At 38.1% G+C, this 25,510-nt stretch overlaps 1 protein-coding gene across 1 annotated transcript in view; it reads left to right on the plus strand.

Moving 5' to 3' along the window:
• The first annotated feature begins 1,541 nt into the window (after window positions 1–1,541).
• C15H2orf73 (chromosome 15 C2orf73 homolog) overlaps window positions 1,542–25,510 on the plus strand; it is a 29,700-nt gene continuing 5,731 nt past the window's right edge. Inside the window, exons 1-3 of the mRNA XM_023190214.1 lie at window positions 1,542–1,636; window positions 5,448–5,655; window positions 14,251–14,404. Of these exons, the coding sequence (XP_023045982.1) occupies window positions 1,611–1,636; window positions 5,448–5,655; window positions 14,251–14,404 (388 nt within the window). The 5' untranslated portion in view covers window positions 1,542–1,610. The remainder of the gene's footprint in view (window positions 1,637–5,447; window positions 5,656–14,250; window positions 14,405–25,510) is intronic.

A 25,510-nucleotide genomic window follows, 5' to 3' on the forward strand; every position in this document is an offset into this window, starting at 1 on the left:
GTCTCAAAATAATAATAATAAATGACAAAGCACTTACTAATCATCGGGCCCTGCTCTCAGTACTCTGCCTGTATTAAATCATCACCTCACAACAACCCTAGGTATTTTCCCCATTTTGTGGATGAAAAAAATTGAGGCTCAGAGAGCCTCAAGTGAACTAGCTTGCCCAAGTGAACTAGCTAGTAAGTGGTAGAGCCAGGTTTCAAACACTGACTGCTCCCAGGCCCTAAGCTCCTAATCACAGTGTGATGGTTAGGATAAGACCAGGTAAGCAGGTGGTGGTTAATACAATGCCTAACAAATGCATGGTCCCCTAGTGGAAGCTCAACTGCTATTAGTTCCCTCTGCTTTCTGGTTTTCAACCCTCTCACCCCGTATTTATTTACTCATCCAATCCTTACTCACCACACACACACATACAATGACACACTCACACACAGTCAAGTCTTTAACAACAAAGTCCACACTCGGGTATCTAGGTCACTAGGTGTCAAATCTATACGTATATTCTTCTTCCTGATAGGATTTCAGGTCACATACATAAAATGAGTCCTAGGACCAACCTCTGCTCTCCCCATCACTCTCCAAGGTGAATGTAAATACACACACGAACACTGACTCTGGATTCCAAACATATGCATATGCATAGCCTAGTATAAGGCAGAATTCAACTCCGGACTCTTCGTTTTCCGTTATCCAGGGAAATGCATGAGTTACCAGGACAGATGCCAAAGACTTTTGGCTCTGGTAGTGGAAACTGGGAGGCAATGGTGAAATGAAGTAAGAAATTCCAGGGCCAGAAGGTGGATGCAAGTCAGCAACGGCTTTTCCCAGGAGCTTGCTCTTTTGGGGTAAGTGCTACACGTACAAGCCCCAATCCGCTGCGTAAGCCACCCTATTCCGAACCCTGCTCAGGCTGCAACAGATGCACACACTGCAGGAAGCCTCATTTGCAGGAGCTGAGTGTTCCCTTGCTCTATTTTAATCCTGGCAGCCCAGCCGCGGAAGGTTTTGTCAGAAATGGTGGAAAACAGTGACAACCAAGCTTTCTGGAGTAAAGGCTAGGCAACTCAGCAGCAACGAATCACGACTCGCACAGTATTTAATAATTCAAGGGAAAACAAGTATCCTTCCTGCAGGCCCGCACTTTTGCAGCCAGCTTGGGCAGCCGTGGTAGCGCCTGGGCAACGACCTGCCAGGCTCCGGACTGCAGGCGCGGCGGAGACGCGAGCAGCGCTGCCCCGCGGCTCCGGAAACAGCCCTTCCCCTATCCTCAAGGGCCAAATCCGTCCTGATAAACACCCCTCCTGGCCCTACAGTGGGAAGGGCAAGTTCAAAAGCAGGGCGTCAAGCCCACACGCCTAGAGACCCGGCCAGGCATCCCCCGCCCTCTTCGCTGCGCAGTCGCGCACGGTGAGCAACAGTCCCCACCAACCCCGCTTACTGCGCCTGCGCACTCCGGGGTGCCCCGACGCCCCTTTCTGAGGCTAGTGCCTGTCGCTCAGCAACGCGCGAGTCATAGTCCTCGCGCTTTGCGCGCACTTTTCCTGGCAGGGCTGCGTCCCTGTTCTTCCCGGGAGGCGCCTCGCTGCCTGGTCCCGTAGAGGCCCATGGAGGGAAAGAAAGATAAGCATCAGTAAGTGCTGGGGTTTCGTGTCTTATTTCCCCTTCCAAAAACTGTTTTCCTCCTTCAGGGGGAGGCCGGGGTCCAGCACGAACAGTCCAGGCCAAGCTCAAACAGTCCTCTTGCTTCTCTAATTTCCACTTGGCTGAGCGCTTACAACAATAATTTTTAAAACACACCGTTTACTGAGCACATACTGTGTGTCAGGGACTTGACTTGCATTACTCGGTCTAAAATTCTTAAAGTATCCACAATTCTCACAATTATTAGCAGATTTTGTAGGCTTTGCCTTTAAAATTATCCAGAATCTACCACTGTTCATCACTTTCAGTACTGTCCCCACCCAGTCCCAAGTACCAGCTTCTCTTGCCTGGATGCTGCAACAGCCCTCCAGTTGGTGGCTTTGCTTTTCTCTTACCCCTCTGCAGCCTCCTCAACACAGCAGTTAGAGCGGTCCTTTTACAGCCCAGGTTAGATCGCCGTTCTCCATCCTACATCGTAGAGTAAAAGCCAAGGCTCCTCCAATGCCTTATGGAGTCTACACAACGCGCCCTTTCCCGTTTCTTGCCTCCCTCTGACAGGACTCTGCTACAGCAAACAGGCCTTTCTGCTATCATCTGCAGTGATAAAGACTAACATCAGCAGCACCTGGTTGTTAGGAATGCAAATTTTGGGGACTTCCCACCCCCGAGACACACTGAATCAGAAACTCCATGGCTGGGGCTCAATAATCTGGCTTCTACCAAGGCATCCAGGTGATTCTGATGTACCTTAAATTGAGACTATTAATCAAGGTAGTACATGCAGCCAGTCAGGAATGATGTGGAGCCAGTGATAACTTCTTCCAAAGCCTGTATTTTTGACCCTAGAACAATGGTTCTCACACTTGAACGTGCATAAGAATCAGCTAAACAGCTGGTTAAAACACGTTCCTGGGAACCAGCCCCAGAGATTCCGAGTTTGTAGTACTCACTAAAAACAAGTAAACAAAAAACTAGGTACATAAAGGAAATGGGGCCCATAAATTTGTATTTCTAACAAGGTCACAATTGATGCCAGTGCTGCTACTCCAGTGCCCATACTTTCAGAAGCAGTGTGCTAAGGATGGTTACACTCCTGCTGGGAAGCTTTGGCAATTACAGTTCACTCTGCTGGAATGCTTTTCCCACAAATATCCACTTAGCTCTCTCCTCCCCTCTTTTTTCAATTGCCACCTTCACAGTGCAGCCTCCACCCTACTTAAAAATGCAAACCTACCTCCCACATACATGCACTCCCTTTTCCCATTCCCTATTTTATTATTGTCCTTAGCACTCAACAGACTATGTAATTTACTTTTTCATCTGCCTTTCCTCCATTAGAATGTAAGCTCTATGAGGGCAGGAATTTTTGTCACTGCTTTATCATCAGTACCTCCAACAGCACCTGGCATGCAACTCAATAAATATCTGTTGGAACAATGAATTATTCAATGTTATTCTCATATCTCTTACAATAGGCATTGTTCCTATCATGCAAATGAGACAAAGGCTCAGTTATGGCAGAACTGGGCTTCCAGTCCCTGTCTGACTCACCTCAGAGCCCATCAGTGTTTTTATCTGTGCTTTTCTTCTGGCAAGAGATTGCTAGAAGCATATATTTCACGCTTACTTATCAACCCATAGGCATTCATACCACAAGTGCTTAATCAAATGAATTTAACTATATAAGCAAATAGCCCCAGTCCTTTTCTTCAAGGACTATGATCACTACAAGTGTATATTGTTGGATGATAACTATGAGAAACAGGTGGAAAAAACTGATGCCAGAAGCCTACAATAAATTGACCCCCAAAGAGTCTACCTTTAAATGAATAATTATATCTCTGGAAAGATAATAGAAAAAGGTTTAGAAGTTTTTTACACTTTACCAGTAATCACTTTTTCCAAATCCTTTGCAGAAAGTAATTTTTGGAAAGAAGGAACTAGAATCCAAGGATTCTGAATGTTGTTTTTATGTGTACTGGAGGGGTGGTTGAGGGTATTCAAACAAAGCCAGAGTAAACAACTCCAGCAGATTCAGCAGAAACATGTAAATATTATAATGGCAGTCCATTTACCTTGGATGAACAGGACACTTTTCCTGATGTCGGGCACGTGATGAATTGAAAAATCTACACCTTCATGGAACTTATTGACTAGTAAAGGATATTTGTAGTGCTTACTAAAAACAAGTAAACAGAAAACTAGGTACATAAAAAATTGTGGTGTTAATAAAAGAAATGAACAAAGTACTAAAATAGAGAATACATGTGGCAGGGGAAGGAAATCTAGGAAAAGCTGCTGAGGAGATGGTTTTAAGCTGAGACCTAAATATCCTGAGCCAGCTGTGCTGGGAGCTGGGAAAGAGCTGTCCAGGCAGAGGGAAGAGCATGTGCAGGTGCCATGAGGGAAAGAGATTGATGTGTCCCTGGAACTGACAGAAGGCAGTCTGGTTGGAGGGTCTTAAGTGAGGTTGAAGAGAGATTCACTGGGGCAACTCACACGGGACCTTAGAAGTACGATTAGGAGGCAGTATTTTATTGCAAATGAACGGAAAACTACTTGAGGGTTTTAATTGAAAAGCGAAGTGGGCCAGGCACGATGGCTCACGCCTGTAATCCCACCACTTAGGGAGGCCGAGGCTGGCAGATCACCTGAGGTCAGGAGTTCAAGACCACCCTGGCCAACATGGCGAAACCCTGTCTCTACTTAAAAAAAAAAAAACAAAACAAAACACAAAAGTTAGTCGGGCGAGGTGGTGCGCACCTGTAGTCCCAGCTACTCAGGAGGCTGAGGCAAGAGAATCACTTGAACCTGGGAGGCAGAGGTTGCAGTGAGTGGAGATAGTGCCACTCCTGCCTGGGACAGAGTAAGACTCTGTCTCAAAAAGGAAAAAAAGGAAAATGATGCAGTAGAAGAGATGGACCTGGCATTCATTTGAAGGAAGGCAGGTGTTATACTTTAAGGGCTGTGTGTAAGGTTAAACAGTGCTCCCTGCTTTCTCTGTGAATTTGGGGTTTCATTGACTCACCTGCTGTGGGATCACGGCTTTGATTTTAAAAGCTTCTATGTAAAAAGTATTCAAATTCATGTATTTCATTCTTTATTTTTCAAGCAGGTGAATTTTAAAAATACTGCCTTTTATAATTTCAATTTCTCCTTATTTGAAAGGAGAAAAATCTGATAAGCTATTTCTTCCCATACATTTTTAAAATATTTTACTTTAGTAATTTTCATATTTGTAACAGTGTACTTATTAGTGGCAAAAAATGAAGAGATTTATTTTGACTGCCATATGGTGTTCTTTTCTTGAAAAGATAATAATGGTGCTCCTTTGGTAGCTTTAAGTTTGCCAGACAAGCTTTTGAAAATGAACTGGTTTATCCTTGTCCAGATAGCTGTTTACTAGGTAAAGGGGGGAATAAAGCCATTCTCTTGGAAATAAAACTTTTAAAGAAGATGAGTTAAGTATAGGATGTAACTTGTCCACACACGTAAGTACTACAAACATGATTTGGAAGCATAATCCCATCACTACTCTTTCTTTACTCCAAGCAAATGAGAGGTGGTGCACTGCACTGGTATATTATAATGAGTAATCATTATTAACACAAACCCCTTTATCGCTTATATGGTTTAGAATTAGAAAATGGCCTCCTACATTTTAATAGCACAAACCCTTTTAACTGTTAATACAGCCTAAATTGTCTTGACTGATGTTTGTAATATATTTAAATCTTATATAATTTTGACTCAATTTTAATGGTTACTTGGGTAAATGATTTACTATTTGTGTTTTTCAGACAGCATAAAATAGAGGATGCTGCTATAGCATATGTAACTGAAAATGAAGAAATTAAACATGAAAAAAAACCTGGAAAAAGCATGCAACGTTCAAAACCACATGTCGGAAGAGGACGTATATATTATGCTAAATTCATTAACACAAATGCAAGAACATACAACGAACCAGTTCCCTACATAGATCCCAAAAAAGGGCCAGAAATACAGGTTGGACAGATGTTCATTGTATACAAATAGAGATTCAGATTCAGACACTGTTTTACAGAATAATTTGGTCACAGACTATAAAGGATGAGACACATCTCAGAGTAGTACTTATCATAATCCAATAGTTAAAAGCAATAACCTGGAACTATTTTGGCACATGACTTTTACATATAAATAATACAGATACAGGGAGGGAATCTAAGTAATTGTTTCCCTAGATTGGGTCAGATTATTGCCACGAAGTAGTGCTTTGGGGTTACTAAAGAAATTTCATGTATATATTGTATTTACAATATATATTCTAATATAAAAATGTCCCATGATACTCAGTAATTCACGTACCTTCTGTAAAATAATAATCATTTATTAAAAGCATATGAAGTTCTAAGAATGAGCCAAGTGTTTTATATATATTCTTTAATCTCTACAATTTTTATGAAGTCCTACTGGAAATAGTTTACAGATAACACATATTCCGATGAGGTTAATTAACATATCGAGATTAAGTAATAAGCAAATGTCACAGTCATATTTCTGACCCAGGGCTATTGGTTTAGCCAAACCACACTTCATTGACTGTACCATGCTAAAAATATTCCCCTATCTTTTTTATAAAGTCAGGTTTGTTGCAGTACAATTTATTGTATTAGTTTCCTATTGCTCATCTTAAAAATTTTCACAAACTTAAAAGATGGTTGAAAGCAGCACATATTTATTCTCTAGCTTAGAACTCCAAAATCCAACTCACTGGCTGTTGCCAGGCCTAGTTCTTTCTGTAGGCTCTAAGGGTGGATCAGTTTCCTTGCCTTTCCCAGCTTCTAGTGGCTGCCCACATTCCTTAGTTTATGGCACCTTTTTGTTCGAAGTCAGCAACACAGCATCTTCAAATCTTTCTCTGACCCACTCTCCTGACTCTCTCTTATAAGGACCCTTGTGATTAGATTGCACCTACCCAGATAATTCAGGATAATCTCCCCATCTCAAGATCCTTAATCACATCTGCAAAGTCCCTTTGCCATGCAAAGTAGCATTCACAGATTTGGGGATTAAAACATGAACAATCTTCAGGGACAGAAGGAGGGAACATTATTATACCTACCCTTACACAGTAAATTAGTTACCCTTGTAGTATATAATTCTCTGAATTTTGGTAAAAGTGTAGTCATGTTACTCCATCACAGTCAAGCCATGAATCATTTCCATCACCCTCAAAGGTTCCCCTATGCCCTTTTGTGGTCATCCCCTTCCTCTACTCAAACAGCCACTGATCTGTTTTCCATAGTTTTGCCCTTTCCAGAAAGTCGTGTTAATGGAATTATACAGTATGTAGCTTATTGAACCAGTCTTTCAGAATAAAGCATTTGGGATTTGTCCGTGTTGCTGCAGCATGTCACTAGTTCATTCCATTTTGTTGCTGCAACACACTTGCCGTGTGACTTTGGGCAAGTCATGCTAAGCTTCAATTGCCTAATTTATATAATAAGGATAGTAGTTGTCCCTCATGGGGTTTTTGTGAGAATTAAAATATTTTTGTCGGTTACTGTTCTAGACACTAGAGATACAGCAGTGAACACAGTAAATGGGGAAAAAAATCCTGTCCTTACATAGCTTACATTTTAGTGAGGGAATAGATAAGTAAGCTGTATTCGAATGTTATATGGTAGTAAGGGCAGCATGCAAGGCAGGATAAGGAATGCTGCAGGCAGAGCTGCAATTTTAAATTGGTGGTCAGAGAAGGCTTCACTGAGCGACATTTGAGTGAAGACCTGAGGGAGAGTGAGGGAATGAGCATGTAGGAACTTGGCAGAAGAGCATTCATAATGCACAAAGGAAGCACTCACTAGACATTAGCTCTTAGTGGCAGCAGAATCCTAGTCTACTGCTCTTTGCAGTGATGGGGACTCATTTGCAGCTGAGAGCGGGATTCTATGAGAGAAGACCTAGTACAGTTGGAAAAGGAAATGTGTACCATCTAAATGGTCTCAGATCACTGTGCCAATGTCAGCCTCCTCCTACTCCACTTCTTTCCTCATCTCTCTGTGTGTTAGGTATAGTGATTTAACATTTAGATGGAGATTGCTTTTTGTGAGCTCTCTTCATACTGATAACATCTGTTCTTGTCATAGACAGCGCACCATGGTGTGAATGTGAGATCTTCTTGGGGCAGGAATTCCTGTGGTTAAATGTACTTTAATTTCATGAACTAAACCCTTTTAAGGGCCATATTGAGAGTACTTCATTTTGTATATTTGCTTATGCTCTCGTACCAATTAGTTCAGATTTTAAAGAAATCAGTTGTTATTGTTAGACCAGACCTACACTGGGGAAATTAATTTGGTACCAAAATCCAAATTAGTGAAGTTCTTACATTTCTTATAAAGCCTCATGAATGACTCTGAGCTCTAGTTCAGGGTTGAATTTAAAACTGTTCACTGAACTCATCCTTACATTGGCAGTACTAAGAAAAAGAAGCTGGTTTGAGAATAGAAATATGAAACATAAAAGTTTAAAAGCTTTATCCCAACTAATTTTCTCTTACTTCTTACTCTATCGGTATGTTGGGAAAAAAATGAACAAAGGTGTTAAGAGCTACTATCCGCAAGACTAGGTGACAGGGCAGTAGTAGAATCATTATTAGCGCTGGACCTTTAAGAGATGGTGAAAGTGAGTTTGAGATGAAGAGCTCAAATAAGGGAAGCTGTCCATGAATACTAATGAGGAGAGTTACAGAGAAAGACTGAAGATATCACTGAGTTACAAGCATGTCTGCTTTGGGTGTGGCAGGAAGGGAAAGTTTATATTTTAAAAACATAGCCTGGGCAACGTGGTGAGACTGCATTTATACAAAAAAAAATTTGTTTTAAATAGCTGGGTGTAATGGTGTATGCCTGTGGTCCCAGCTACTTGAGAGGCCGAGGCAGGAAGATTGCTTCCACCTGGGAGGTCAAGGCTGCAGTGAGCTGTGTTCACGCCGTTGCACTCCAGCCTGAGTGACAGAGTGAGACCCTGTCTCAAAAAGAAAGAAAATAGGCTGGGCACAGTGGCTCACACCTGTGATCCCAACACTTTGGAAGGCCAACGCAGGAGGATAACTTGTGCCCAGGGGTTTGAAATCTGCCTGGGCAACATAGTGAGACCCAGCTCTACATACATACATACATACATACATAAATAGCTAGCTAGCCAGGTGTGGTAGCAAGCCTCCGTAGTCCCCACTACTTAGGAGGCTGAAGCAGGAGGATGGCTTGAGCTCAGGAGTTCAAGGCTGCAGTGAGCAATGATCGTGCCACTGTACTCCAGCCTGAGTAACAAAACAAGACCCTATCTCTAAAAACAAATTTTAAAATAATAAAATAAAAAACAAAAACAACAATGAACCTTAAATCTACTCATTTCTAAGTATCCAACGATAAATAAAGAACATATATTTCACATATTTGTAAACTGTTCCTCTAAGATGACAGGTTTCTTTTTAAAGGTTAGCTTGGTTAAGAAAAAAACTGGTTGACAGTAATGCTGACTTTATAAGAGTAAAGAATATAAACTTGCCTAAATATTTCAAATGACACCTGTTGTTTTATGTGTTTTGCTAAGATAGTATCTTTAGGATGCAACACGAGATTGGTTGGTTTTATTTATTTACACGATTTTTAAGATTTCGTACATTTCTACCTAGGAACATAAAATTGAGGATGCTAGAAAAAGTAAGAAGTTGTTTTAGCTCAGTCACTTCCAAAGAAAACTGGTTTGATTGTCATGTATTTTTGGCTGGGTGAGGTGGCTCATGCCTGCTATCCCAGCACTTTGGGAGGCCGAGGTGCCAGATCACGAGGTCAGGAGTTCGAGAGCAGCCTGGCCGGCATGGTGAAACCCCATCTCTACTAAAAACACAAAAAAATCAGCTGGCCATGGTGGTGCATGCCTGTAGTCCCAGCTATTTGTGAGGCTGAGGCAGGAGAATTGCTTGAACCTGGCAGGCACAGGTTGCAGTGAGCCAAGATCATGCCACTGGACTCTAGCCTGGGCAACAGAACGAGACTCCGTCTCAAGAATAAAATAAAATAAAATAAAAATACTTTTAAATATTGGTACTTTAAAAGAGATAGTGCATACTAGGTTGGTATTTTCAAAAATTTATTTTTCAGAGCACTGACCCTTGTCTACATGCTTGACAAAATAAATTTGCAAAGTCAAATACGTTTTGGAAAACCTGTATTTTTATAAACCTTTCTCAGAGCTTCACAATTCACATTGGTGTATAAAGGTTCTGAGAAATCTTGTGATAAACTTATTTAGCTTTGTTTTTCTATTTCCCAAAGTTATTTAACTGTGGACACCTATTAATATGCTGGAGAACTAGTGTTCCACAGAACACAATTTTCAAATTTTTTATGGAGGGGTACATCATGAACTGCTTAAAAACAGACTTTTGTAAGCACTCATAACATCTATAGCAAAATAGAGGTGAATTTAGGTACAGTGTAACCAATGCGACCTTAGCTGCCCCAGTGTCTGTGATAGTACTTCAGTTTTTTAAAGCCACTGAGCTCTACCAACAACACGTGATTGTTTGTGTATAGGTTTTGTCAAAAGCCCACATTTCCTTGGGAATCCACAAAGTATGATTTTATGTTCCACAGATGACCACCACCAGCCATCTTGGCTAGGCCACTGTGGCTGTGGAGCTTGGCTTATGACCTCTTACATTCGCTTAACTGGTTTCTCTAGGATACTTCACTTGCTTTTACTACTTCTCCTCTGAGGATTCTCCCTTAATTTCCCAAAGAATGGAAAATAGGTAATCTTTACTAGAACATCTCTGAAAGCTTAGGGGTACTAGGAGTATAACATAGAGACTGCCTTGCACTGGCTTCCACAGACTAAGGGACCCACAGTGCAACAGCTACTGGCCTTCCCAGAGCTGCGGGTTAGAAGCAGCCCCGTCATCAGGAATCTCCAAGCACCTCCTGACCATGGAGCCCAGTGACTATCATCCTGGGGCAGGAAAGAAGACAGGCCTTAGACTGGGAGGGATAACTCCTCTCTGGGTCCAAAGTTTGAGTTAGGCAAAACCCCCTCAACAATCTGCAGGATATGGTCTGTTGCCCAGTGCCTAGACAAAGCCATCACGCTAGGTAACTTCCCAGCTTATTTTGTCATAAGTAACTGTGTTAACCCCCCACAATCCAATATAAGTGATGGTACACAGAGCAGTAAATTTTGTGTTAGTCTTTCCTTTCAGTATGAGATAAAGATAAAAACAAGCCTCCATCTATCTCTTTCCTTAATCTCATAATCTTTTATGAGTAAATGCTTGGACCAAAAAGGCACGCACATGTTACATGGGCACGTACGCACTCTCACTCTTCCAGGAACAAATCAAACTTTTTAGGCATAAGGAAGACTATCCAGAAACATGAAAGATAACCTTTTTTTTTGACTGTAAGATTTCACTCAGCTAAAGTGAAGATGCATCCAATTTATAACACTCATCAGAACACTTTCACAAACTGCAGAGTCTTAAAGTCACCAATCACATTTTAGGAAAAACTGTTCTCTATTTCCTTTATATTTGTGAAACAAAGACCATTTTGGCAAAATTCTCAGTTTAAAAGAAGTTTGCTCAAAAGATGAAATTATCTCTCTGCTTTAAGGATAACTTTGCATTACACTTTTAAGAAAAAATTATAGCCAGGCATGGTGGCTTATGTCTATAGTCTCTGCTACTCAGGAGGCTAAGGTGGGAGGATCACCGGAGTCTGGGAGTTTGAGGCTGCAGTGAGTTGTAATCACACCACTACACTGCAGCTTGGGTGACGGAGGGAGACCCTGTCTCAAAAAAATAATAACAACAAATAATAATAATTAAAGCCCATCAGCCATTTCCTAGTGGTTTGCTCATCCCAGTCATTTTTCCAGTAACTTGAATATTAGCAAAATAAGTTTTCGATCAACAAAAGTAGATGATATAAAGTGTTTGTGCATGCTTTACAATCTTATCATAGAGGAAATTTCTCAGGATACTTGCTGCTATGGTTTGAATGTTTGTCCCCTCCAAACTCATGTTGAAATGTAATTTCCATTGTAACTGTATTAAGAGGTGGGACTCTTTAAGAGGCGATTAGGTCATGAAAGCTCCACCCACATGAGTGAAATGAATGCCATGATAAAAGGGCAAGTTTGGTCCCCTCTTGCCCTCTTTTTGCCCTTCTGCCTTCCACCATGTGAGGATGCAGTGTTCAAGGTGCCATCCTAGAATCATAATTACCAAACCTGCCAGTGGCTTGATGTTAGACTTCCCAGCCTCCAGAACTGTGAGCCAGTAAATTTCTGATCCTTGTAAATTACCCATTCTAAGGTATTCTGTTGTAGCAGCACAAAACAGACTAAGACATGCACTTTGAGCCTCTATTTTCATTTCTTCAATAATTTAATGTGGTTTGTGCTTACCTGGTTTTGCATTCCACAGCCGGTTTGATACAGCAGTGCAGCACAGAAATTAGAAGTGTGCACAAAGAGTTGAGGGTTTGAATTGTGGCAGTGCAGCAGTCTGCTAGTGATATACCTTGGGGAAGTTACTTAATCTCCTGGCAGTTTTCTCATCTGTAAAGTGGGTGTGCCTGCCTCATAGAATTGTGATGAGCATAAGACAAGACCTATAAATCCTAGACCTTGGGACATAATAAGCACTATTATAACTGTGAAGTGGAGTGGAGAAGAGCTGCCAGAAGCAGGCGCTCTGACAACAGTAGGATGTAACTATTTTCAGCCAGATAGTGAGAAGACACCATCTGTTTAGTAATCTGTTCTAGAATTTTCCTAGGATCTGCATCAAGTAGTCTTAATTTTTAAAATGCACCTTTTAGCCCATTCTGAAAAATGAAGCATTAGCCAATCTATTCTCCAAAATGCACTAGTTCCTAAATTTCTGTGATCTCTGCAGAAATTGCCCCTAGTTACAATTACCAGTTATTCCATTACTCCTGCTTACAATTTGTCATTGGCCTAAAAACTGGCACTCTTATAAACTGACAAAGTGAAGTCCAACTGTCTCATCAGCTCTTCAGGGCTTAGTTCTTTGGTACATGTTCATCCCATCTTTTTCAAGTTAACCATAATTTTCCTTAACAACCTCAAGTTGAGTAGTTCTGACTTTCCTGAACAAGATTCTTCTCTCCAAATGGTTAGCTGGAACACAAAAGATAACCTTTTATGGGGCTGTAGGATTTCACTCAGCTATGAACAATTTTTCTAGAAAACCTATTTTTGCTGCCTTTGACAATTTTATAAATTATAAATTTATACAATTTTATAAATTTATAAATTTCTTCCGAGTTTCTTGACAATCTTCTGAGAAGCTGACTCCATTAATTATTTTTTAAATCTAATGTTGTATATGTCTTTTATACATGCCTGTCTTTTTAGAAACTAAGCTCATTTGAGAGCTGACTCCCTATGCAGCCACATAGGCTTTTTATTTTTATTTTTTTTAAAGAAACATCTCCCTTTTTGCATCAATGTAGCCCCAATTGTATTGTCAGAATTTTACCTATTAGAATTGCATATTCATCCCCCTTGAATCATAGTTTAGAAGTCTTTGGCTATGGAATCATAGTTGATTTTTTAAAAGGCAGACTTGCTTCCTTATAGTCCACGGTAGGTGTTTGATTATACCGAAAGTTACTTTCGCACCCTAATTGTATTCCGGGAACTCCTAAGGGTCATGGGTTTCTCAAGGGTTTTCTTACTACCACCTAACAACCAGTTTTAAAATATTTGGTCAGAATTAAGTTGACTAACAGCTCCCCTCTGTACTCTGTGAACTTCCAAGAAATCAAATTGTCATACAGGTTAATGAAGAATCTTTCAGTTTTCCCTTTCTTGTATACTTAGGTTTTAGTGCCAAAATTCAGTAACATTGGAGAGATTTCCCCTTAAAACAAAGTTTATCAAACTGAGTCATTAGTGAACCATAAATCATTGAGTTACAGTCAGCAATGTGAAATGAAATAGGAAAGCAATAAAATAGAAGAGAAAAATAGCTGAGCACACTGCATATAGTAAGTATAAGTATTTTGTGAAACTTTTGTTTCAGTTTTATGTATGTGTAGCATTGTGCGCTCTTGTATGACATAAAATGTATCTCATGGTACAGGTTAGGGACTAAAAACTCTAAAAACCACCATTTTTAGATGATAATACATTATTTGTATTGTCATAATGAAAAGTTTAGAACATAATTTTTTAGATTAAATATTTAAATATATACATACATGTGTACATATATAATAAAATTATAGTACAAAACAAATACAGCTATTTTGTTGATTTTTACCATTTTTTTTTGTTGATGGAAGGTAGCTTAAGAATTTAGCAGCTGTATTTTAGCTAAAAATACATGATAACTCATTTTTCAGTGCCTTCAAAGAAATACATTTTTTGTGAAAAGATATTTCTAGATTTCAGAATTCCACATTAGTACCAGGATATCCACTAACTTGTTAAAGTGAATTACTGAATATCCATAGACATCAAGCAATAAATGAAAATGCCCTACAGTATCCAATATTGTGTTTCCAATTATTTTCTATGAAGGGTGACTGGTGGTCACATGGTAAAGCACTGGAACCTGTCTTCCTACCACCTTATGACTCTAAGAGCACCCAGAGGAGTGACTTCCAAAAACCAGCGTGTCCACTGGTTTTGCCAGTCAAACACAGCAAGATGCAAAAACCTTCTTGTGGAATAGGTAAGGTTTTGCAGTGGCAAAAACCTTTTTTGTTATCTCAAATTATTGCTGTCAAAACTAAGATGTATTAGATGTCCTGACACCTCCTGAAAAAGTTACGTCTTTACAGAAGTTGAAAATACACACACAGCAAGTGCAGCCCTTGGGAAGTTTGTTATTTCTTCCTAGTGGACAGTTTGTCTCCTAACAGTTAATGTGACATAATGAAAATTGTACTGGTCATTAATAACACTAGCCTCAAAGTCAGAAACTTAGTAGCATTCTGCTGGTTGTTGCCACCACATTTTAATAGTTATAACTATTGTCACTTCAAAGAAGGTAGTTGATGAAGGGGGCTATTAGATAATCTGTAATAGTGACCTGTCATTTAGAAAGATAATAAAGTTTCCACTTCTGGTTCAGGATAGTAGACTGAGCACACATACCTATGTTTTCTGCCTTCCAAGACCCTATTACTATAAATAGTAGCAAAGCAATAAACTCCTAAGGGTGAAGATAATAGAAGGAAGAATTTTCTACATTTCTGGAATGTAGAAAAGACTGGAAGCCTACTGACAGATAAAAGAGAATAAAGAAGCAATAGCTAGAAGGAGATGCACAAAGAAGAGACAATCTGCCTAGCCAAAGCCCTGACTGAGCTACATGCCGAGCCAGCACGCATAGTGGAAAGCAAAAATGAAAAGTGAGTAGGAGACAGAGAGTTACTTCAAAGCCTGTCCCTTAAATAAAGGCTGCAGTCATGAGCACTCCATCCTATCCCAACGTTAAGACTACTAGAGCGCTGTGGCTTAGCCAGATGTCAACTACCACACCAGTTATTTCAGTAAATCAAGTTGATCCCCCATCCCCTTCTTATGAATGGACAACCAAAGATTAGAATTATGCCAATTAAAAAAAAAAGATTTGGAGGATAAAGGCAGGGAAATATCACAGAGCATAAAACAATAAAACAAAGACTTCAAAAATGAGAAGGAAAGCAAAATAGAGGATCTGTTTGGGAAATCCAACTTTTCTGGAGCTCCAGAAAAGAGAAGAGTAAAAATAAAGGTAGATAATTAGCAAAACATAACATTTCTTGAGCACATACTATTTGCCAGGCACTTTATGGAGCTTTCTGAATAGTAACTCATTTAATTCCCACATGAACCCTATGCAACATAATAGTGTAGTAATACTATTAATATTCTTATTTTTCAGATAAGAAAGTGTAGGGAGGCAAAATTTTACCTCTACCCTCTGAGTGTTTTTGGCTGGGCTTGAGAATTAAATTGACACAAAGATCAACAGGAGAAAAGCATACAAATTTATTCGATACAAGTTTTACATAGCAGGGGAGCCTTCATAAGGAAATGAAGACCCAAAGACGCAGAAACAACACAAATACTAAATTGGACAAAGAGTAGAAAATTATAAAAATGGGACAAGGCAAAGGACTTTGGGCTAGGGTAATTGGGTAGAGAAGTGACTAGGAAGATAAGGGTGAGTTGAACAGGTTTATTTGTCTAGATTTCCCCTCACCTCAAATTCCTGTGCTTGATGATAAGAATGATGCTTTTCTTCTGGTATAGGAGGATATCTTTTACACAGGAATTTCATCTCCTGCTTTTGAGAAAGAGAAGGAAGGTCAGACTGTTTTTCTTGCATCTGCTGTTTTTCAAGTGCCTTTAACTCAATACAGTCAATATGCCAGAGTGGCATTTTAGAGTGGCATGTTCTGAACTCCTTTGGAAGCAAGCGTGGAGTTGAAATAATGTGCCCAAGGCTACACAGTGAGTAATTGGCACTTGCACCCAGCTAACCTGACTCCAGTACATATACTCTTAACCAGTACTGTACAGTACTCTACACAACCTCTAAAATAGTAAGAAAGTTTCCCTATATAAAATGCATTAAAAGGGTCTACTGAGTACTTCTAAGTATGAAGGGGTAGAAGATGCACACCCTACATATCATTACAAAATTGCAAAACAATCATCAACAGAAGATTCTAAAAGTTTCCATAAAGGGACAGAAAAATAAGCCACCATCTAAGAAGTAAGTATCAACATGGAATCAGGCAGCACTGATGCAAGAGTACAATGGAGATAATATCTTCAAAGTTCTCAGGGGAAATACTTTTTGACCTAGAAAAGGGAATTTATTTGGCATGGATACTAAACCATTTTTTTTCAAGTGGCACTGGACATTACACCCACTGAGAAGGAAATGAAGTCCTGGCACAACATTTGACCCTTAAATGAACAAGATGTATGTAATTATGTAATACTATGCATGCTGTTTAGTAGTTTTCAACTTTTAGGCTCAATCTATGGACACAAGTTTAAATATGGTTACAGAACAGAATGCATCTTAGCATCTTTAATAAGAAAAGTAAGTGCACAACGATAGAAGATGAGAAGTAGAAGAGAAGAAGGGTGCTAACATCATTATTTGCGATATAGGTAACCAAGAGATACTATCCAGTGGGGGTGAAACAAGGAATAGATGTTTAAGGTGAAAGGTCAAAGGAACCAGTCTAAAAACCAAATTTCTCTAACCCTGGCTTCTTTACTAAGCTTCAAGTTCACATATCCAAACACCTACTTAACATCTCTTGGATAGCTAGTCACCTTCTCAAACTTGATATGGCTGGAATAGAATGCTTCATTTCCCCCATCCAAACTTACCCCCACGAGTCTTCTCCATCTCAGTGAACGCCACCTCCACTCTCCCACCAGGTGCTCACGTTTTGATAAGCTAGAAGGCATTCTAAAACTCTCTCCTTTTGCTCCCTGCCCCTACATTCAATCCATCAGCAAATCGTGACACCTCTATCTCCAAAACAGACCCCAAATCTACTCCTTTCCATCTTCACTGTAAGCAATGCAGTATAGCCGCTATTACCCCGCTTGCTTTCTTCCTCCTGGGTATGTGTTTTCTGCAGCATTGTCAAAGGATCTTTTTTTTTTAAAAAAAAAATGATATTCTCCTCCTTTAGATTCTCCAGTTACTTCTCACTGTTCACAGAATAAATTTCAAATTCCTCGCTATGGCCTAGACGGCCCTTTTTGATCTGTCAAATTTACCTGCATTATCTTCTATTGCTCATGTGAGGATTTAGAGACAGAGAATATAACTCAGACCAAGGAGGCAGAGACACTCTCTGAAAGTCAAGCTTGTTTCCAAATCAGATTTATGTCTATGTACTTACTGTATTTCCATATTTTAATTACATATTCTTGTGAATTAAAATCTGAGTAAGAAAACAGTTGTTTCTATAAAACATTCAAAGTTGAATGTGCAGACTTGATAAAAGGTCAATTGCTAAACTTTAAAAAATGCTAATTAGGTATAGGCAAAATAACAAAGAGGAGTTGGACTTAATTTTTAAAATCTTGAAGGATTCTGCACTCATTTTGCTTGAAATGTGTCTTTACGTTTCATTCTGTGTCAAAGAAATAGAAACTGGAAGTGATGCATTAGAAGCATGGTTTGCACAAGAAACACAAAGTGGAATTCCAATCAGTGGACACCTCCTCAAAGAAAATGGCTTGGCATGCCAATAAAAATTTGATGAGCTGGTTAAAATATGTATCTACATATGACATATGATTTTTTGCTTTAACTTTCTTTGGTAGCCAACCAGTCCTTTCCATATAAGAAGCAGTTATGGTACTTTCCTACTCAAGTTGAAGGGAGGTAGAAGAGTGGTGAAAGATGATACTGGAGAGATGGGCTTTGTTCTGGGTTCATAAGGCAGGGCTCAGTCATTTCATAAGGGGTCCCCCAAAATCAGGGTCTGTAGATCTACTTAATTTGCCCAGAGAGAAATCCTCCAAACCTCTGCCTAGGATGGAGGACAGAAAATCCAGGAGTCCCTTAAAAGCAGTCCTCTGCAACATCACCTTGTCCCCCTGCCCCACGCTCCCTGCCTCAGGGGCATCTGAGACCTCCGGATTCCGGGGCACTCCTAGAATGCTGTGGCATGAATTGGCTTAATTTTTACCCCACCCTCTTCCCCATAGCACTTAACTTCCAGTTTTCTGTAGTTTACTTGAGTCTATTGCTACTTATCCATCTGTTTTCCAGCTTCCAAATGTGTTAACATCTTCACTCCCATTTAGTTTTTCCCTTAAGGATGTAAGCCCTCTTAAATTTCTGTAGTGTGATTGTACTGGGGCTTGGGGAAGGAATAGGGGAAATGCACGTTGAATTTGCCATGTTTAACTGGAAATCACGGCAACTTTGTCACTATCAATACTCATTTTGTAATATTGGTTCAGTATTAAACTTAGTACTGTGTGAACCTGAACCCATTAAATTTAATCATCCTGTTTTCCTCAATTTGTAAAGTGAGAATAATTCCTACTTTGCAGGATTGTTGTGAGAAACAACATGTAAAATGCCTAACACAGTGTTTGCTACATAGTAGACAATAAATGGTAACTGCTTCTATTATCAATAATTGCATTGTACTACGTTGTGCGTTGAGTTGAAATTTAACTTGAGAATCTGGCATGGTTCTCTCTCTGTTCTTTTATTGGTATTTCTTTTTCTCTCTCTGTTCTTCTGTTGGCATTTCTCACTGCCAAGTTCATTATTGTATCCTAGTGTCTAGAACAGTGCCCAGATTCAATAAATATTAGCTAAATGATAATTATACATTCTTCAATAAAGTCATAATGTAAAGTAACATATACTACATAATATAGGCCTGCAATTTATTCATATTTTAGGTATTTGCATATTAGATGACAATGATTTAAAAAAATGTTTTAATGTGACATTAAAAAATATGTATATAAACTAATCTATACGTGCTAGATTTTTAACTATAAGCATATGAACATAGAAAAATGTGCATATAAATATGCACTAATACCAATTAAAAGTCATCTCATAGTCATTCTGTTCCATCAGCCCACTTAATTACGCCTGGACTTTGGCATTTCAGCAATGTTATCTTGTGCCGATAATTCAAAGCACCCTTTATGTCTTCTACCACACACAATTTCCTGGCTGCCATCCACAGTCAGTTAACAAATGGCTATGCTCCATCATATTTGAGCGCCTGTAAGAGTAAGTGTTCACATTTGGTTTTATATAATAAAACTTTATAAATTGGAAAGCCTAATCTAATTTGTGAATGGGGTATTTTGTACCTAAATAAAACCTTGCTGATTATCAACAACTTGATACTTCACTGTTCTTTTGAATTGCAAATTCAGATATAGTGGTAAAATTCATTTTCTAAAATAGGTTTTAGTTTGTGTTGCTTCTTTTGCACCAAAATGTAACATAACGATTTTTTTGCTACAGTTATGCTTGTTTTTTTTACTGTATTTTGAAAATCTATACTATTATTTTTATATTGTCTTTTTATATAAGATCAGAATATTGAGAAGAGTGGGATTTAAGAGAAAAATATTACTGATGAATGATCTTTAAGCAGACACAAAGAGTTAAGAAAAGAACATTTCTCAAAGTAAAACTGCTAAGTTTTCACCAATATAAGAAGCAAATTGTATGTTTGAATAAATCCTGGCTTTGTTGATAAAATATAAATAGTTAGATAGCAACTTGTTTAGAAAATTCTAATTTTAATGAGATCAAGTTTCCAAGAAACAGAGAGTGGATTTCAAACATTCTTCATGGACTTTGCCTTATTTTTTGCAGTTCTCATCTAACAAGGCTTCTTTCAAGTAATTACTCTGGCTACAATTTGAATTCTTAAGTAGAGTAACCACTAAGCATCTGAATATCTTCTCTGATGTTTTCATGTTTAGATATTCCTCACTATTGTGGGCTTCTTATACAAGCATTTATACATATGCTTGTATAAATGAACATAGTCGTTATGTCTAATTTTAATAGGTGTAATGTCTGAATAAGGAATTTCCCTCTATGATAACTCGGATTACTTTCTCCCCCGTTTATTTCCATGAAGAAAAAAAATTTTTTTTGAGACGGAGTTTCGCTCTGTAGCCCAGGCTGGAGTGCAAGTGGCGTGATGTCGGCTCACTGCAACCTCTGCCTCCCAGGTTCAAGTGATTCTCCTGCCTCAGCCCCCCAGGTAGCTGGGATTACAGGCACCCACCACCATGCCCAGCTAATTTTTAAAAAATATTTTTTTAGTAGAGACAGGGTTTCACCAAGTTGGCCAGGCTGCTCTTGAACTCCTGACCTCAGGTGATCCACCTATCTCGGCCTCCCAAAGTGCTGGGATTACAGATGTGAGCCACTGTGCCCAGTCAAAGAATTACTTTTAAAGTTATTATTTGTGAGATTGTGAGAGGTTTTAGATTACTATTTAAAAGATTCATTTTAATTGATTTAATTGGCTTCCTTCTGAAATATTGGTTTTAGTTATTTGCATAACAAACTACCTCAAATTTAATTGCTTAAAACAACAATCATGTTATTAGCTTAATGTTCTGCAATCTTGGCTGAGTTCGGCTGGGTAGTTCTTGGTCTGGTCTTGGTAATGGTCACTTGTGTGGCTGCATTCACTTGGCAGATGGACTGAGGACCGGACTCAGCTGGGATGCAGGAATGACTGGGCCTCTCCTTCTCCATGTGGTCACTCCACGTGGTTTCTCCAGCCGGGTAGCTGGACTTCTTACTCCCAAGCATGCAAAAGCAGAAGCTGTAAGGCTTTCTTAAAGTTTATGGCTAGTATTGGCATAGTGTTACCTCTGTCATATCCTGTTCGTTAAAGCTAATCATAAGACCAGTCCACATTTATGGGGAGGGGACTATACAAGGATTTGAATACTGGGAGGCCTGATTCATTGGGGCCAGCAACTTAACAGACTACCACAATACCCTTAAACAGTTATTTAAATGAGAGTTTAGGAGTAGCCAACTCTTCAGCTTTCATTGTCTGAAAATGTCTTTAAGTTACCCATACTCTTTAATGAATGAAAGCATAGCTAAATGTAGAATTCTGGGTTCACAATTAATTATCCTTTACACTTTGAAGATATTATTCCATTGTCTCCTGGATTTTATTGTTATGTCAAGTCTGCAGGCAGTTCAAATTTTTTGAGGGTTATCTGTTTCAGTGTAAGATTTTTAATTTAATTTTAAGATTTTTAATTTTCTATATAAAAAGGTATTCATAGTTACTTATGATTTAAATCTTCCAGTTTGAACATTATAAATTTTAAAAATGTTTCCTTAAGTCTTTAATTTTTAAGTATTGTATAAAATAAGAATAACATCTTTCACTTGTTTGACATTTAACTCAAGTTGAACAAATGAAATATATCTTAACAATGACTCATTTATGAAACATAGTCAATTAATTTCTGTTAGCATTTTAAATTGCAAGTTTGTTGATTTAATTATGTTCTGTTTTCCAGAAGTACCATTCAACCAGCAATCTCATTTTTGGGTATATACCCAAAGGAATATAAAGACACATGCATGCATATGTGTTCATTGCAGCACTATTCAGAATAGCAAAGACATGGAATCAACCTAAATGCCCATCAACTGTAGACTGCATAAATAAAATGTGGCACATACACACCATGGAATACTATGCAGCCATACAAAGGAATGAGATCTAGTCCTTTGCAGGAACGTGGATGGAGCTGGAGGCCATTATCTTTAGCAAACTAATGCAGGAATAAAAAACCAAATACCACTTGTTCTTATAAGTGGGAGCTAAATGATGAAAACACATGGACATATAGAATGGAACAACAGACACTAGGGCCTATTGGATGGTGGAGGGTGGGAGGAGGGAGAGAATCAGACAAAATAACTAATGGGTACTAGGTTTAACACCTGGGTGATAGAATAATCTGTACAACAAACCCCATGAGACAAGCTTACCTATATATAATAAACTTGCACATGTACCCCTGAACTTAAAACATTAAAAAATAATAGTTATTATATTCTGTTTTCTTCTCAAATACTTTAAACATCTTCACAAGGAAAACTTAAAGCTATGACAATCAAAACACTTCCAAATACTTATCTATAAATTCAATGAAATCTAATAAATCTTATAAAACCTAATAAACCTTGTGGCTACTGTGGGCTTACTACCTGTGGGGTAGCCCTGTTTCACAAGGAGAAGAAAAAAAAAACCTAATAAATCTTGCAAAACTTTGTAAATCTAATAAATTCAGATATATTAAATATTTTAATACTGTTTATCAACTTAATCAGATTTCCCTGAAATTGTCAGCACAACACTAGTATTTGATCAAAATTTTTTTGACATAGTGTACTAAATAACAAATTATAGATGTAATTGTCTTTGCTTTCTCTTCTGTATATTTGATCCCAAACCTTCCCAGAATTAAAAAAGTTTACCAACCATTTACCTTAGTAGTGTGAATCCCAGAATATTGGTTTTGAGTATTCGTAAAGCATTAAATTTGTTTTACATTTGTTTTGTAAAGAAACTACTCTATAACCAGTCTTTACTTGTTACCCTATGAGAAAAAATGTCTGATATGCTATTTGTATTTAATCTGATCCATGGCTAGGTATTACTGTGATTATTACAGACAGTGTTAACTGACAAAAATTGTATGTATCTATACAAAACATCATTACAACATGATGTTTTGAAATATGTATACATTGTGAAATGGCTAATTATTTATTTCCTCACATCCATTATTTTTGTGGTGAGAACACTTAAAATCTATTATTTTAGCAGTTTTCAAGAGTACAATACATTAACTATAGTTAACATGTTGTACAGTCATCCCTCAGTATCCAGGGGATTGGTTTCAGGACCCCTATGTATACCAAAATCCACAGATGCTCAAGTTCCTTATATAAAGTAGTGTAGTATTTGCATATAACCTATGGACATCTTCCCATATACTTTGAATCATCTCTAGATTACTTAGAATACTTAATACAATGTAAATGCCATGCAAATATTTGTTATTGTGTTTTTTTATTTGTATTATTTTTGTTGTTTATTTTTCCTGAAAAGTTTCAATCCATAGTTGGTTGAGTATGTGGATACAGAACCTATGGATAGAGAGTACCACCTGTACATCAGATCTTTTAAACTTATTGTTCCTCTCTAACTGAAATTTTGAATCCTTTGACCAAAAAAGTCTCCCCAGTCCTGCTCCCTCCAGAGGGCTTTTATTGATGACAGATTTTGCTTTATGCAGTTCACTTACTAAAACATCAGTATAACTTAAATTCATCATACGTACATCTCCTTGCAGTAGGTAGATGTGAACTCTGTTGTCTGAGGATTTTTCAGGTGTGGAAATTGCTGTCATATGATTTTAACCCAGTAGAAAGCATAGCATATACATCTCCGGTTTGGGGCAGCTTATTTGCCCCAACTGTCACTGTCACCTTAGGCAGCTGTAATGTTAAACAATTGTCCCTGATTGTTTTGGATGAACACCTGGTCATGGGGTGAGGCAGGGGCAGGGTGACGGGGGTGCATAATTCACTTTGAGGGCTCTGAGTCATGTCTATAAAGATGAACGCTGCCAGCCAGGTTAAATAATGACAGTTCTCTGAGTTGGTATTTGTGAGACACTCCAAACCCCTCCTGCTTCTTCCAGTAACTGATAGACTTCTGGTTTTCCTCATAATTGCAGGGCTCTTGGTTTTCAAGGCTTCTGCAGAGGGGAGATAGGAGGATGGAAACTGCATGAGTTAGAATATCATCAAACTTGCTTTTGTTATAAAGATTAAGCCATTTTTCTTGAATAAATGCTCCTTAGATTATTGCATGCCTTTGGTTAATTTCCAGAATTCTAAAAAAGTTGATTTTGATGACTTTTGCCAGTGTATTCATTGCTTTTGTGGAGAAGCAGCTTTTTCAAAGGTCCTTACTCTGAAATTAGCACTGATGTTCTGTCCCATTAGTTTCCATGTTACAAATATCTCCTTCCAATCTGCCATCTCTATTAGCTTTGCCCATGGTGTCTTTCGTCGAGCAGTTATCCTATGTTTTTTAATATAATCAAGTTTTTACCTTATGGGTTGTGTACTGGCTATTTTAAGAAGGGTTTTCCTACCCTTGGGTAACAAATGTTTTCTCCTACATTTTCTTCCCTTGATTTTATACTTTTACCTTCTATAATTAGGTCTTTAATCTTAGAGTCCACCATGTGTGCACTATTAAATAGGGAATCAATTCCATTTTCCAGCATGGAGTCAACCACTTTTCTGAATACCATTTATAAAATAATCTGCATTTTTCCCATTTACTTATAGGACCTCCTTAATTTTATGTTAAGGTTCCATATATAAATGAGTTCGTGTGCAAGCTCTCTGTTATGTTACTTAGGTTAATTTTCAGTTCTTGGATCAGTACCAAAATATTTTAATTATATGAATTTTTATCTGGTATTAATATCTGATATGGAAAGTCTCAATTATTTACCCTTTCAGAGCTGATCTATTTATGGGATTTATTTTTCTACTTAAAGATTGAAATGTATGATATTCCTCAAAATATCCAGCTAGAATTTTGATTGGGTTGTGGTGACATTATATATTAATTTAGGAAAAAGTCACCACTATAATAAAATACTATCATCCTATTCAAGAGCATAGAATGTCCATTCAGTTCTACTTTTAGGTCTTTAATAGAATTAAAAATTTTTCTCTACAGAGATCTTGTGAATGCTTTTTTAATTTCTAGAAACTTCATACTATATAGTTTGTTTCTACTAAGAATATGTTATTTTTTATTATATCTTCTATTACTATATACAATAGTTACACTGTTGTAGAGAAATGCTCTTGATTTTTTATTTTTATACATTTATCCAATGTCTGTTTACTTTGCCATACTCTTATTCTCATAATTGATGGACTCTTGTGGCTTTTCTACTCAGGTAATCATATCACCTACAATTACTTTTCTTCCACCTTTGTAATCATTACACTACTTTTTCTTTTTTATAGTATTTACCAGGGTCTCCATTAATATGTTAATAGATAATATAATAGTTATCACTATTGTAAAGAAATGCTCTTTTTTATTTTTATACATTTATCCAATGTCTGTTTACTTTGCCATACTCTTATTCTCATAATTGATGGACTCTTGTGGTTTTTCTATTCAGGTAATTATATCACCTACAATTACTTTCTTTCCCTCCTTTGTAATCATGA

This window comes from Piliocolobus tephrosceles, chromosome 15, assembly GCF_002776525.5.
Source record: "Piliocolobus tephrosceles isolate RC106 chromosome 15, ASM277652v3, whole genome shotgun sequence".
Lineage (NCBI taxonomy): Eukaryota > Metazoa > Chordata > Mammalia > Primates > Cercopithecidae > Piliocolobus > Piliocolobus tephrosceles.